The sequence below is a fragment of the Genypterus blacodes genome, unplaced genomic scaffold (assembly GCF_046128005.1).
Source record: "Genypterus blacodes isolate CSIRO-AG114 ecotype Tasmania unplaced genomic scaffold, CSIRO-AGI_Gbla_v1 ptg000012l_1, whole genome shotgun sequence".
Classification (NCBI taxonomy): domain Eukaryota; kingdom Metazoa; phylum Chordata; class Actinopteri; order Ophidiiformes; family Ophidiidae; genus Genypterus; species Genypterus blacodes.
The window spans coordinates 5,343,334-5,360,147 of NW_027466826.1; the positions used below are offsets into that span (position 1 = coordinate 5,343,334).

A 16,814-nucleotide genomic window follows, 5' to 3' on the forward strand; every position below is an offset into this window, starting at 1 on the left:
TTGTTCCTAAATTAACTAAGCTGAATAATAAGGAGCTGAATGTCTCGAAACACTCTACAACACAATTTAGTTTTATGAATGACGAATAACAACACCAACTGGCAACAAATGGAGGTGTTCTAAGTATTTGCCGAGATTATCACAGTTACCGAGCGTGTAACTAGCACTAAGTTAGTTTCCACTTGTTAATCACAGGCTGTTGTTTTTTTTTATACATTGGCTCATTAGTTTGATTAACTGCAATGCTATTTTGTTGTTAAATTAATTGTGTTTTTCAGTTTCAAAGACGCAGAGAGGGCCTCAACCTTCCCACCGGCTCTGTATGCCTCCCCCTCCCACAATGATTTATGATTTTCTAATTTGAGATGACCAGAATGAGTCATTTTTTAAAGCAAGCTAATAGCATATTCATTACACCAGTAGAAGCTTTGTAACGATTCTATTGCAATTTGATTGATTGTTAACACACGCCTTAGGTCCACTTTCATACAGGAAAGGAATATGATATTAATGTTATGATGTGGTGAATGAAAGCGGTTTTGGTTTGATCTCTCGTGCTCCTTTGCAATTTTAACGAAAGAAAACAAAATAGACAAGCGAAGTGGCAAGAACGCAACAGTTGGGGTTGGAGGTAATTTCATTAATTTTCTATACAGTGGAGGATTAAAGCAGCATGCGCTAGAATTAATGAACACACTGTCAGCGAAATGTGTGGCGGAATTTGAGATGGGTTCAAACTGTAAACATGCTCCCTAAATGGGCCAGCAGCTGACATGAGAGAGATCATAAACACACAAGCAACTGACAGCCTCTGATCTAGATAGCTGAGAAACATCCGAGGGTGTGACAGCAACTGCAAAACTCGACTAGAAGATCCTTTAAGGCGATTCTTGAATACCAAAATAAAGCAGGTCCATTAAGAGTTGTAAAACACTTAAACTAATTGTACAACACACAACTCCATGGTATATTGTCGTTGCAGTTAATAGTGTTCACATCACCAACCTGCTGTGCTCAATTCTTATATCAGATATCCATTAACATTAACTAGTCAGTCTCCTGAACATGTGCAATAGAACAATACCAAATAGTTGCTTGTGCAAAAATGTAATAGTATTAATATTGGCAGGAGTATGTAATGGTGCTTTAATTCGTGTTGATTGCTCCCTCATTAATTAATCATCAAGCATGTTGGGAGTCTGCCTTGAAAGTGTGAACTATCTCAAAGGAAAGTTGTAATCAATAATCATATTCATACAAACAACCTCAGCTCACTGCTCGGATGGAAATATATGTAAATTGGTGTTAATGTGAGTGGATATGAATGGAGTTTTTGTATGCAGGCCTACTTTGATAACATATACAATTAGACCTTGCATGGGAAATGTGATGGCTGTGTTAGACTGAGTTGTAAGATCGCAAGAGTTATGTAATTCATTTTACAGAATTTCCATGCACATCAAAGAAAGCATGCCGCATTTTTAAGCATTCCATCTCCTCATTCTGTCAACTTGTATACTATGAGAAGATGGCAGAAACGTACAGCTGATAGTGTTCTAGTTTTTTGTTGTTATATACTTTCCTATTCACCCACACAGACAATGGGGACATGTATAATTGTGTGTGATGTCTGTGAATCTTCACGCTGATCACTGGGTTACCTCCATTTCTTTCTTTGCAGGGAACTTTTGGGCCCATATTTCTTGGAGATGTTTCATCCCAGTGGGAGATACATGACAGTGCAAAGGGAATGAGGAGATTCATTGGATGCATCAGAGAGCTTCAGGTCAACTCAAAGGAGATTTACCTGGCGGGTGAGGCAGTGAAAGGGAGAAACATCAAGAACTGTGACCCACCTGTCTGCCAGCACCTTCCCTGCCGTAACGGAGGAACTTGTATCAGGTACTGGGTCACCTTCTCACAAACCTCAAATTGCTATTCTAATCTAGCCTAACCTTGTACGCCCCTAAGCTAAAATGAATTGTAACCATTCCATTTTTTCTTCATTAACCCCTTAAATGTAGTTAAATCACCTACAGTTGCTATGATTATTACATATGCTTGTGTTTCAAATTTCACAGACCATGATTAAGTGCACTACTGGTATCGGACCATTGTTGAGCAGAATTTTCATCAATCTCTGAAGAAAAAAAATAGAGCAATAGAGCAGAAGTGCTTCCCGTTTGCATCATCTGCATCCTTTCTGCTACAATATCAGTACAGTCAATATCGCCAGTGTTGTTGTTTTTTCATTCTCCAAGTTTTAAGACTTTTTTTGCAAGGACTTATACAAAAACGTTGGCATTAACGATCAAACATCCGAAGGTCAAACATGCCTACTTAAACATACATACTGTATATTTTCAGGTCCTATCTGTGAAAATCATATGAGATGAATAATTGAAATACCTAGCAGTAGTATCTATTAAAGTATACTGACAGTCATCAGTAAATAAAGGAACTCATTTAGAAGTAACAGACCATCACACCACGTTATTATTAAATCTAGTGTGATCTTCACATGATCAGTCTTGAGGCGATTCCATCAACGTATAATTATGTTCTCCCATCCTACTATGTGGGAAGGTTAAACTATATGTATATATATATTTAGTTATATTATATATGTGTATGTGCGCTGAACAAAAAGAGATCAAGAAGAAGTCAGATGCGGTGGTCCTGGGTTAGCATGGTTACAGGTGGTCTGCTTTTGTGAGGCCTGTTGGATTAACTTCCAAAATGACACTGGGTTTGAGAAATGAACCCCCATGACTGGCATCAGCTCTACAGAACATGCAGTCCTTACGCCTATAGTGTCATCTCTTAACACTCGAGGCATCTGTGACATGGTGCTGAACAACTAGAACTTCCACTTACTGACCCCATCATCAGGAACACCTGTGTAGTAATCATAGCTTCGGCATCTTGATATGTCACACCTGTGCAGGAGATGGTTTATCGTAACAAAGGTGAAATGATCGAAAACAGTGATATAAACAGTATAAGTGTTTATAAAAGTCTAAACATGCAGAAACTAAAGAACGTTCCCCAGATGAGGATTTCGGCAGGGAGCTTTCACCCAAATTATGTTATTTTTTCATTCCACTACACATTAATACGTGTATATATACATAGACAATTCTAGGGCCTCTAGCAGAACTACTTAAATTGCAATTTTCATTAAGTTGTGTGTGCAGGAGTGTAACATAAACAAATGGCACACCTAAAGCTCTACTTAGCTGCCGTTTGTTTTCATTCAGCAAATAGTTTAGTATTGATACCCTGAAAGGGCAACAATCAGCCCAGAGCAGAGCATTGGTAAGTCTTTTGTGAAATTGCAGATCAAAATTCCATAGGATTGAATTGAATCAATAAGATCTCTTCACATAAGGAAGCATTTGCATTGTATCCCTTTCTTTGCTCCAATGAATGAGGTATTGATTCTTATGTGATATGAGGGATGTTTTAGGTCCTTGATGTGTGGATGGTGATGAGAAAAACATCAACATGCTTATGAAAGTACTATGGATTAATTTGTTGAAAGATCATTGCCAAAGCCTTTATCAATTTGATATGATCTACCAGCACACAAAGGAGAAGTAGAAGGTAAAATTTAATTATATAGCACTTTTCTTGCACTTTCATCAAGACAGTCCACGTTGTTGGCTGATTTAATTTCCAGGGGGAGACTATTCCAGGTCCTGTCGACAACAACAGCAAAAGCTCTATTATTTCTGGTCTTAAGGTTAGACCAGGGGACAGTGACAAGACCCAGTGGGCCAAAGAGTCCTACTGACAGAATAAGGGGCGTTGATTGAGCTTTAAGTGAACAAGCACCAATTACACAGTACATGTAGCACAGAAGATATGCAGCCTTCATATGTCCCTCCTCACCCTACAAGATTGTAGGGTGTCCCATTCGTCATTTTGAATGTCAATGCACTTAGCAAAGTGCCGGATCTACAGCAGTCCACAACTCCGAAATTAATTTCCAAATTAGCTATAACCAATCACAGCGCTATTCGCGGACATTCGTCTGTTCGACATAGAAGCAAGAATATGTAAGGGTAAAGGCAATTCAAATCATTATCTGTGTGCGTCTTTAGTTCATCAATTGCTTGAAACTGGTAAAACCGGCAGTTCCTGAACTTCCAACAATTCTAACACTAATGGGCTTTTGGCCCAATAGGACTTTCAACTGACTACTGGAGTGTCGGAAAAATGGTCTGTCAAACCTGTGGGCAGTCCCTGATGCGTTCACACGACAATTGATGTGAATGTAGCGTAATTGCAACATGTCCAAGCCAATATGTGACCAATATGGTGGCACCTGCTTTTGCTAAGGCCATTTAGTTGTTGAACATAGATCTGTCTCAATATCTAGTGCACATACTACTTCCTGTATTGAGACAGAGCCCTTGATTAAAATCAAGAAAAAATGTAGCTTGTTAAAACACTTTTCAGCAGTTATCAGTTTACAGACTCAGCAGTTATCATTTGACAGACTGATCCCTGACACTGTTGACAGAGAGATTCTTATTAGATTGTAAAGTGAAAAACCCTGTCATCATTGTTACAAGGGAAACTCTTTGACATATTTCTGAGTTTGAAGGGAAATGTTTTGACTGCCGTTTGATTCTTAATAGTGCAACAGACCAATGTAAAAGATTCACACATGTACAGCCCATATGATAATGATTTTCTATCTAATTTTCCTTTACAGAACTTCAATTTCACCGTGACCACAGAAATGATTTAGTTCCGAGTTGTTTGTCTTTTAGCACTTCAACTGTTCATCACCATTAAAATGCATTTCCACTTCTTTCTGCATATCCTAAATATATTAAGGTTTGTCCCTGGGCCAAATTGATCCCTAGTGCAGTGCCAAATCTGCACTATACCATTCTTTCATCGTTATCTGGTGCAGCTCATCATACTGTCATCACACCCTACTTACCAGCTATCTTCCTTCTTTTTAAGTATGCATGAACTAAGTATGTGATGCTCTTTCACCTTAGGTAATCTAGTAAGTAGCAGCTCTAAATGTCTTCCTCAGGGTGTTATGACACTGTCAATTAAGAGCCGCATTTATTAAACAGGAAATTAAATAGGACAGTGTGAATATTGGAGTATGAAAGGCTCTGAGAATACCAATTATAAGCCGCACTTGTCGTGTGCAAAAAGACTGCGCTTCGCAATTATCTGTGTGATGAATACACTTTAATGCAGTAGCCTCTTGAACCAAAGAGCAAAGTGAGGTCATGAGGAGATCACACAGCTCGGTTCATTCCGCCAGTTGCCCTGCTTTGAACTGTTAATGTTTATAGGGATGAATAGAATTTTGATTGTGAGTTCAGCTGGATGGAATTTATTGGCGACCCTTGTCATGCACTTTAATGCCGTCTGTCTATCCATCTATCCATCTATCCATCTATCCAGTCAATTTAGTGTTTCAATTCAGAAATGTTCCCCTTTGCTTCCTGAAGCCTCTCCCACAGGTTGGATTGGCTTGATGTTTTTTTACCATACAGTCAAGATGCTCCTGAAACGGGATTGAATTCCAGTAATTGTGCAGGCTAATCAATTTTCAGATAGAGTACCAGCTGACTGCTTCTTGCCTGAATAGGTCTTGTGTACTTTGGAGCGGTGCTTTGGATTATTGTCCTGTTTTAGGGTGAATTTGGCTCCAATCAAGCATCGTCCACAGGGTATGGAATGGTGTTGCAAAATGGAGTGATAGCCTCCTTGGTTTAAGATTCCGGTTAGTCTGTACACATTTCCCACTCTACCAGCATGAGAGCGTCCCCACACCATCACATTTCCTCTACTATGCTTGACAGACGCTGTCACACACTCCTCTAGCATCTTTTCATTTGTTCTGCAGCTCACACATTTGCTTCTTTGTGATCCAAACTTAGATTCATCTGGCCATAACACTTTTTTTCCAATCACCCTCTGTCCAATGTTCTTTTGCCCATTTTAATCTTTTCCTTTTATGGGCCACTCTCATATGTATGGCTTTTTCTTTGAAACCCCGCCTAGAAGGCCAGCATGCCAGAGTCGCCTCTTCCCTGATTAAGATGAGACTTTTTTTGTGGGTACTATTGAATAAAGCTGCCATTTGAAGACCTGTTTCTCAACCTAGAGACTGATGTTTGAATCCTGCTCTACAGCTGTGCACTGGGACCCCCCACTTCTCGTTCTATCCTGGTTAGAAGCAGTGTGAGCTGTTCTGTCAAGGGACTACTGCACACCTTTGCAAGATATCTTCAATTTTTTGGCAATTTCTCACATGGAATAGCCTTCATTTCTCAACAGTGCAATAGACTGACTGGGCTCTGAAGAAAGCCCTTCAGTAGCCCAAAGAACGCCAGGTTTATTGTTTCTTAAACAGCACACATGGACCTTTGTATGCCAATGTAGATTTTCCGTACAAATCAGCCGTCTCAACCCATATTAGTTTGTTTTTTTACCACATTTACAATGTCTAGCCTGTATATCTGGCCAAATTGAATGTTATATTAATAGATAAAACACATCTCAGTGATCTCAGTGTGTACTGTACATACAGGTGCAGCTCAATGAATTAGAATATCGCGAAAAAAAAAATTATTTCAGTAATTCAATTAAAAAAGCGAAACTCCCATGTATTAAAGATTCATTACACACAACATGAAATATTTCAAGCCTTCGTCCGTTTTCATTTTGATGATTATGGCTTACAGCTCATGAAAACCCCAAATTCAGTATCTCAGAAAATTAGAATATTGTGAAAAAGTTCAATATTGTAGCCTCACAGTGTCTCACTCTAATCAGCTCGTTAACTCAAATCACCTGCTGAGGTTTCCCGAGCCTTCAAATTGTCTCTGTCTGGTTCAGTAGGCGACACAATCATGGGGAAGACTGCTCACTTGACAACGTTGTCCAGAAGACAGTGATGGATAGATGGATGGATGGATGGATGGATGGATAGATATTTTACATACTTATCCACTCCAGCTGACAACAATCTTGACCTTAATTATGTTGCCCATGTCCTTACCTGAGAGACAGCTGGCTGCTCTTTCTGTGTTAGTGTTAGTGGAGGGAAAACAAAATGTACTAGTATAAGTTGAACCCACAACTAGAGTTTATTACTGTACTTATTTCAAATAATTCAAGGTCCAAAAAATAATTATGTGTACTCACAATAAGAAACAAAAACATGGCTATCACCCTACGTACTATTGCATTCCCTGGAGGATATTTCTCGAGAAAACTAGCTCATTACAGTGTTTATATTGTGTCTTTGAATTTTTGGAGGACAAGTGCACTCAAAACAACTGCAGTTTTTATACAGATAGGCATTCTAAATGAGTTTCTGTGGAGCCTTGACTCACTTAATAATAGCTACAAATCTAACTTGGGGACATGTCTCAGATGACTCTATAGAGCTGTAACAAGAAATGCATCCGCTACACTTTTGCTTCTTCTTTTACTGTTTTATTTCTTGTTATTTTAAAATCAGGGCCTCTAATTCAACAAAGTACAACAAAGGGAGAATACATTTTTCAGATGTCATATTGATGTCAGTTTAATTTACACTAATGGACATTCAAAAATTGTATTGCAACAACAACAATAGTTGAAAATGATGGTTATCAAAAGTATTTATCACAGTTTTTGTGTTAATAGATACATGCTCAGCCACAAATCAGGTGGTCTAGTTGGTAACTTGGTCTCGTTGGATCTCACTTAATGGAAGTTCTAGGATTTTTATATGAGTTTTTCCTTTAAGGTCTGGTAATGGTCTAAGATAGGTTCACTGTTGCTCAGCCCAAGTTCATCTTAGGCAGCTGCACTTACTAGTAAAAGGCTTTAAGATGTTTCACCTCTCATTTGAAAGGCTTCTTCAGTTCTGAAGAGGTCTTGTTCTTCAGTCATGAACTGAAGAAAGCGTTTCGTGAAACATCTTGAAGCCTTTTACTAGTAAGTGCAGTTGTCAAAAATGAACTTTCCTTGAATTCCATGACCTGGATGACTGAGAACCTTCACAGACACTGTTCCTTTGTGCCTTTTATCATTTGAAGTGTTGTGTGAGTAAGTCTTTGTGTGATTGGTGACAGTTTTGGAGTGTAGCGACTGGTCTAGGAGAGGACAGTATTTTGAGGTCTATATTACAGTTGAGCTGTAATACTCCTTTTTTTCAGTGTTGATTGGAGGAGAGAGATGAGATGCAATATTATTAATGATATCTTGTGGCCACGAGATCATTATCCCATAGATATTGTACTATTTTGATTAAGTTTTTTAAATGTAGATATAATACTGTCATTAAAATGGAGTCATGGTTATATAATTGGCTGTGACACCTGAAGCTGCATCAGTACCTCCATAGACTCAGCGGAAACAGCAGGATTGACTTTGTGTGTCCGTGCGTTAGGTTACCTGTGCTGCCTCAGGAGTCACACTGTAAATGATTAGCCTAAGCCACCTTAAGTGTGCGATCAAAGCAGGAGCTTGCAGGAGCTTGCTTGTTTTCTAAGCCAGAGCAGCTCATTGATTGTATTACTGAAAAAGACAGGAAGAGCATCTGAAAATCTGCAGCCGGATCGGGTGCAGACTGTATATCACCGTATAAGGCTGTGCATTTTGTATAGACGTTACAGTAAATTGTGGCCAATACTTCATTAATTATTTTACGCATGGCCACGCATTGTGACTGATTAAAACAGGATGTCACCTCTTCTGCACTTAATTAAGTCCCTTGTGTGACTTCATTCATGTCTGGCTCCTCACTCCGCCACAATACAAATGTGTGGTTCCAGTTCACACGTCCACTGATGGCTAATTTAGTTCTCTGGCAGCCAAAGAAATTGTATCAGATATGTAAGACCCAATCTCTCAGTTAGGCTCCTGCTACAGCTGAGGCCTATAACACCAGTACAAGTGATTGATGATTCAATGGAACTTTTCCGTCTGTATTTTTTTTTTTCTGGTTGGTATAAAGCAATGATTCATCAGGCATTGATCACACAATCTGGCACTGTATTGTAATCCTCTCACACTGTGTGCCATGTGACTGAAATGACTGTTTTCACAGAATTTGCAGGTTTACAGGGACAGATGTACGAACATGAAACACGCAAAGCAAATTGCCGTCCGATTACAATATTGCAGTATTTTCGTAATTTTCGTATAATGAAGGTCTAATTTACGAAGGCTGCAGCTAATTACACGGTCAGCGAATGAGCCCACCTACCAACAGAATGTGTGTGTGAATGAGAGTTTGAGCAGCACAGTAAATGGGCCACTTTCAAGAGTAAATTGTAGTATAAAGAGGGAACCGAAGAAGCATGTTTTTTGACAGCTGAATGCATCATATCTGCATCCTAAACCAGCGCAAAAGCCTCAGTACATCTGGCCCTCAGTGTTTGAAGTCTTCCTTGTCACTCCACACAAGCTTGCTTGTCACTTCATGCTGATATCAGCCTTGTATTATCATTTCAATTTCCCTTCACATCACGTCGGTTCGACAGCTTACTCTTTACAAGTATATTTAGAAGAAAATCATGAAAGAGCATTACTAGGCAACGGCACACAAATCGCCGCCTCGGTCCTGGACATGTTTTGAGTTCATGGAGACTATACAGTAGAGCAGAAATCCTCATTCACCTAAGGGGCTGACCGTTTAGCCGTGTGGCCTCCCACTGAAGTGTTAATGATAACATTCAGCTTTAGTGCGAGAAATGTATTGGATCTCTAGCCACAGGCAATAGTACATTAACAAGGAGCAGCATGGACAACATAGGTAGGTTGTAGAATAAAGTATGAATGCCTGGTTTATAATTAGTGAACTCTATTCAAATACTTCAATTCACTAGACCTGCCACGGTTGATTTTTAACTGCGTGATGTTTCAATCTGTCAGACATGCAGAAGAACTCTCAGTTGCTCTTCATGTCTTTTTATCCGTCAGTCAAGTCAAGTCACATAAGTGATAAATGTTAAATGGTTAGTACCTCGCTTCATCTATAATACATGTAGGCATTGCATTTTAGTTTATTGAAGGAAATCTGGATCTGGAACTCCTAAGATGATTTATTATTGATGTGACAAAAAATTGCTATCTATACGTAAAGAGGTCTAAGTTGAGGTTGGCTTTTCTTTCACTCAATGAAATCAAACACAACATCTCAATAAAGTGACATTTATGAAAAGTGTTGCACTAGATGTTAAACACATGAATATACATGATCCTGTAACTAAGCACGGCTTTTTGCAGAGTGCACTGAGTTCTAGGTTGGGCTTGGCAGTAAAAATACTGCGTGATCCCTGGAGAAAAGGTCCCTTGTGCTTTTCTTTACGTCTCCCCCCTATAGGGATTTTATTTCAAGTACAAAAATACGCTTCTCTCTGGCAGTGCAGCACAGTAGAAGTTGGCTCCTTGAAAAAGTCCTCATGTACACTCAAGGAAGTATTTGCAAGGGGCCACTGCAGAGATCAGGGGACATGTGGAGTGACCCTCTGCTGAAACAGGAGCCAGGGCACTTCAGGTGAATGCCATTGTGTAAAGTCCATTTCACACATGAAATAAGGACATGGGAAATAATAACGCTGAGGTACGAGTCATCTCTCACATACATCCCCATCCTGAAACCCACCAATTCAACTGCACACTATGTCTTTGCCAGTTTGTGTCTTTGGAGGTTTATCATGGTAGTCAGATTTAGAATTTAGAAGAATTAGGAATAAAGTCATTTTGACATTCATCAAAAAGGCTTCTTCAGTTAAAACTAGTGTGGGGGGATGATGATAGCATTTATGCCATGCTGCAGCCATGCCTCTCGCTGTGGAATAGTAATATGTGTAGTTGTAGACGGTGACTCTCCATACTCATCCACATCCCACATGGGGTTTAGGGTAATGCCAAGGGACTGATGTGTCACATGTGTTCATGAGATAAGTCTGCCCACAAGTTCAAAACATCACCTCCTCTTACTTTGGATGGGAGTTGTGGCAGACACAATTGGGCACCTGCGCCTGGAATGCAGACTGCGACTTAAAAAATGGATGAGGGTTATGCACCGAGTAAAAAAGGAGAATGGGCTTTAATGGTGTAACAACCCAGCCACAAAGATCCGATCACAATGCAGCTGCATTCAGATAATGAATATGCTTGTTAATGCCAGGGGAAAATGCAAGTCCTGTTATCAGAAGCCATTATCCAGGGAATATATGGGGATAGTGAGATTACATTTGAATGCAGGGTGTAGCTGAGGTGTCTGTCCTCAGCAGCAGCTTAATGACCCCCATGCTCTTTCTCTATTTTACAAAGAACGAGGTGGGCTTAATGCTTTCCTAACAAGAATTGCAGATTGTCATGACAGTAGAGGCTCATGGGTGAATGTTACCAACCAGCACTTTAAAAGACTCATTCATTCACTGATTAACAAGGGATTAAATTTGAGAATTGCATGTGGCTGGGCAGATTGTTTTAGACAACATAAGCTACCTGGTCAATTATTAATATTTTTCCTGTGCACAATAGATTAAAAATGTAGTGTTCCTCAATAATTTAAAGAGTGTGTGCTTCAGCTTTACAGTCTGAATGGCATGAGGCAGCGAGTAGCAGCCTAATGCAGGCGTGATTAACATATTCAAATTAGTCTGCAAACATTACTACAATTTTGTAATCAAAGTGATTGCCTCTGGCAAATTGAAATAACCTTTCTGTCACCCCAAACATCACGTTTTTGATTGGACCCCTTAAAACTCAAGTGTTTTCCTCTGTGCTCCTTCTCCTCATAGCTAAACTTTTACAATTACCATTTTGGAAGCGCAAATATCTGCTGGCCCTCTTTCACTACTCATATACAAATCAAACAATGAAGAGCTGTTTAGTTTTGATTCAAGTACACAGCATCTACTAAGTACAAATTGTCCTTGAAACATATTTATCTCTGCCAAGAACAAAGCAAATTAAAGCTTTTTAGAGTTTGACTTTGACTGGTAATGATGACTTGTCTTTCACTTTAGCCAATGAGGGGAGTGAATCTAATGTTTCAAGATTCATTTTATTGATTATTTATTGTTGTTTCTGCTGTATTTCCTTCACATAATCAGCAAACCAAGTTCTGCATTTCTACTCTCGCAAACCTGTATCACACACAAACCTGTAACCTTGTATACTTCAGAGCAAAACTCTACAAATTCTAAAATGGGAATTAAAAGTGTGTCTCCTTAGCTAAAGCAGAAACCTATTTGGAGAGGTTTGCCCTTATAGTGGCGAGTTTTAAATTGGCTGCTGAGAGTAGGCGAGAAATGTGACATGAGTCATAAAGATGCAAAATAAGAATCATGTCCATAGTTATTCCCTTATACATGCAAAACTCATCGTATACTACCGTCTGTTTCTAAAATGATAGTGCCATAATAGAGTTTGACGTCTTACTATTTATAATTTGTGACATGAAAATCCCTATCTTCCTGCATTCTGTAAGAAAATGTTTCATGTTTCCTTATCTTTTTATAAATGATAAAACTCTAGAGGATCAAAGCGATGTCATTCTCTTTGGTATAAGATCTTGAACATCCGACTTTTCAGAGCTACAGTAACAATTTTGAACATCGGGTGTGTAATCTGCACATACATAAATATATACATTTATATGACAAAGTCTGTGTTTGTCGTAGCACCCGCACTTTGGCAAAAACATAACATCAAGTCCAGCTTTTCCACAAATACCACCATTGTAAACAAACCCTTACAGCAGAAAAATAATTCCCATGTGTTTATTTCTGTAGTCTAACCTTGCAGTGATGAGAGGTCTGTGTTTTGACACTTTCACATATGGATCACAGATTGTACCTTTAACCACACACGGTAGCTGTACCTGTACCTATGTACTTTATTTGCAAATTAGCAGCTGGTATATGTATATACTGTCTATTTACATTATTGATCTTGTTCAAACAGGATGACATAAATGACAACACCTGTACAACACTTAAGTGAGAGAGATGATGTCCATTGGAATATGGTTTTACATTATTATTTACCTTCATTTGGCAGATGCTTTCATCCAAAGTGACGTACATATGAGGTTTTGATACACAAGCGAAGATCTAACCCATAGAGAACAAAAAGAGTAAATCTTGGTGTTTTAAAGACAGAGAGGGACTCAGCGGATCGATAGGAGTTTGGTAACCCATTCCACCACCTTGTTACCAAACAGGAGAAGTGTCTGGCTCGAGATTTAGGGCCTGGTTGTGGTAGTGGCACTAGGTGGCGTTCGTTAGGAGAAAGAATGTGAGAGAGAGAGAGAGAGAGAGAGCGCGAGAGAGAGAGAGAGATTGTGAGGGTGCCATATTGGACGCTGTTTTGTAGGGGAGCATCAAGGACTTGAACTTGATGCGGGCAGCGACTAGTAGGCAATGGAGGGAGATGAATAGAGGAATGACGTGTGCTGGTTGAAGACCAGACGAGCTGTTGCATTCTGGGTCATTTCTTGCTGTTTCAATGCACATCAGAGGAGTCCTGCCAGTAAGGCGCTGCAGTAGTCAAGGGGTGAGAGCCTGTGTCAGGAGACAGATAGGGTCTGATTTTCCAGATGTTATACGGGACAAATCTGCATGACCGGGGCACTAAAGGTGAATTGGTTAGCAATCGTGATGCCCAAGTTTCTGGCAGACTTTGTGGGATCAACTTAAGAGGAGCCAAGCTGGATGCTGTTTGTAGGTTGTTGGCGAGTATTGGATGACAAGGAGCTCAGGTCTTGATAGGTTGAGCTGAAGATTCCGGTCTTTCATCCATCTCAAATATTTGTGAGGCATGCTGATATCCGTGCCGAGACTCTATAGTCTTCTGGCAGGTTTTAAAATTCATGGCCAGCATTGTGTAGCTCGCCTGAAATTGTCTTGAAATTGACATTAGCAACCTGTTACAAATCATACACCAAACCATTCTTAATTCATGCCACAGAATGTAAATATTTCATTTCCAGAGTCCTGTTTCTGAAGGAGCAAAATAGTGCAGTGCAGCTGCTCCATATGTATTATTATTTTATAGCTTTGAAACTCCACCAATGCCTCCTGTATCTGATATTAAACCTTTCAAAACTTCAGCACATCTTAGAGCATTTTATAAACTCCCTGTCTGAATGATACTTTGCATGCTTTATCAGCCTCCACTCCTTGCCTGGAGATTAAGCTCCAGCATATGAATGGAGGAAAGAAGGAATTTGAATTCACTGTTACATTTTTTTTTCTGACACAGTCCTAATAATAACTGCCTGCTGTTGCTATTTCACCTCTGTGTGTTTGTTTGTTTGTTTGTGTGTGTGTGTGTGTGTGTGTGTGTGTGTGTGTGTGTGTGTGTGTGTGTGTGTGTGTGTGCGTGTGCGTGCGTGCGTGCGCGTGTGTCTCTTTACCAAATGAAATAAGGTAAAGGAAAAAGTATGAAAAATATATACTGTATATAACCTCTCCTCTTTGCATTCACATAAATGCTTCTCTTATATATCACATATGCTTCCATAAATATAATTTCCTTTTGAAGCAGTAAAATCAGGAAAAAGTGTGTACAAAAACTACAGAAGTAGTAAGTAGAAGTAAATGAATACAAATATTGTTGATGTTTCTGTTGGATATTGTCATTTATGACTAAATGGGCAGGTGACTGTCTTGGGTGCTGAACTCGTTCTGGTCATGGTAACAAGTGTGTGTGTGTGTGTGTGTCTGTGTGAATGTTTATTCATCTTATACAGCTGACAGAACGTTGGGTGCAACTACAATGTCTAAGTTACAATCAAGCATCTTACATAGATGATAAACTACCTTTAGATTTATAATACTCTAAAATATTACAGCCCTCGTTCACCTCCTTATGAGTCAGGCTCAGAACTTATCCTCATCATCAATCAGAGATAAGCCTGATACTTCCCACCTCCTCTTTGCATTCGCATAAATGTTAATCTTATAGATCACATATGCTTTCCAACCTTTGCTTGGAATCATTTAAAAATCATCCACCCCTTGTTGTTGTACGTAACATCTCTCATCTCCAGTTCTTAGAGCCACAGTTGCTATTCGTCACCTTTGGCCCAATTGTGTCTTTCTCTGTCTGCATGGTTAGTGATGCTGAGGACTGGTTCTGCGAGTGCCCCCCACTCTACACAGGCCGACTGTGCCAGTTTACTGCCTGTGAAGTCAACCCCTGTGGTCATGGAGCCACATGCATCCCAAAGTCCCCGATGGAAGCCGCATGCCTCTGCCCCTATGGAAGACAAGGGCTACTGTGTGATGAATGTAAGTATCTCAAACAACTGCATGTCCAGACAGAACAACACAGCAAAGATAAGATGGATAGATGGATAGATGGATAGGTAGGTAGGTAGGTAGGTAGGTAGGTAGGTAGGTAGGAACGTCGGTAGGTAAGTAGGTAGGTAATAACGTAGGTAGGTAAGTAGGTAGGTAGGAACGTAGGTAGGTAAGTAGTTAGGTAGGTAAGTAGGTAGGTAATAACGTAGGTAGGTAAGTAGGTAGGTAGGAACGTAGGTAGGTAAGTAGTTAGGTAGGTAAGTAGGTAGGTAGGAACGTAGGTAGGTAGGTAGGAACATAGGTAGGTAGGTAGATAGATAGATAGATAGATAGATAGATAGATAGATAGATAGATAGATAGATAGATAGATAGATAGATAGGAAACTGGTCAGGAAACAGGCGGCCGCATGAGGGACTAAAGAAGTTTGTAGAATATGTTAAGTAAAAAGATTCATGAAACTAAATTCTGCTGAAACGGCAGAAATGTTTTCCTCCAGCACTGGAGTCGGTACGACTTAGATAATCAATGCAGAAGTCATTGCTGCTTTGCTGCATATTTAAGTTCCTACGCTTTTATCATCACCTGTGCAGATGTATTTTTTTAGCAGTGTGAATCAAGTGTTCTACAGACTGCCTTCCCTGTAGCTTTGCTGGATAAAAATCTATTCTCGCAGTTGTTATCTACGTTAAAAAGCCACCTGAATCTGAATCCTTCAAATGTAACAAGATCATGTTATATCTGTCATTAAAACACTGTTTTTATTGCAGTATAGTGATCAATAATAATACTATTACAAAGTCGTGTTTTGCCTCATATTTTACAACTGAAGCACCCCAGAATTATAAAGACCTGTAAATTAGGCTTGTAACAGAACAGATACCAGCTGCACCTTCAGGATATGTTTTATGTGCACATATCTTGAGAGTTTACTACTTATTTGCTGTTTAGCTAAATTACTTCCTGAATGATTTGTACACAGCACAGACAAATGGTCAAATATTCCATATGAGATTATAAAATCCAGTATGTGGGCTTAATATGTAACCGTTCAGATTCAACCTTGCCCTCTGTATAACAGGTATCAAAGTTCCGTTCCATATTTGTGATTCTAAGGCTTAATATCAGCAGCTGCAACTGTGTTTTGATTAGTCTGCATACATACACATCACAGACACTAAGAGGCCACTTCCCTATCTCAGACGCCCATGCAAACACCTTTCAATACAACGCAGTCTTATACATTAAAACACCGCCACATAACTGTGACCACAGCTATTACAAATCATATTCACTTAGTATGTATAATATTCCATCTCCAAAGATATGGAGATTTCTATGTTAGAAAATATGTCCAATGTTCCTTTTTCCTCTTTCCGGCTTGGCACTGATGAAGGTCCTCACTTGGGCATCAGCGTCCAGACTGTTATGTAAAAATATCCCCATGAACATGTGTGCGAGCAAAGTGTGTCATGCATAACCATGTCTGCAGATGGTGCACAGAACATGTTCTCTC

The 16,814-nt window shown here is 39.5% G+C and overlaps 1 protein-coding gene across 1 annotated transcript in view; it reads left to right on the forward strand.

Moving 5' to 3' along the window:
- eys (eyes shut homolog) overlaps positions 1 to 16,814 on the forward strand; it is a 139,790-nt gene that overhangs the window by 113,718 nt on the left and 9,258 nt on the right. Inside the window, 2 exon segments of the mRNA XM_076164047.1 lie at positions 1,682 to 1,902; positions 15,115 to 15,287. Coding sequence (XP_076020162.1) covers positions 1,682 to 1,902; positions 15,115 to 15,287 — 394 coding nt within the window.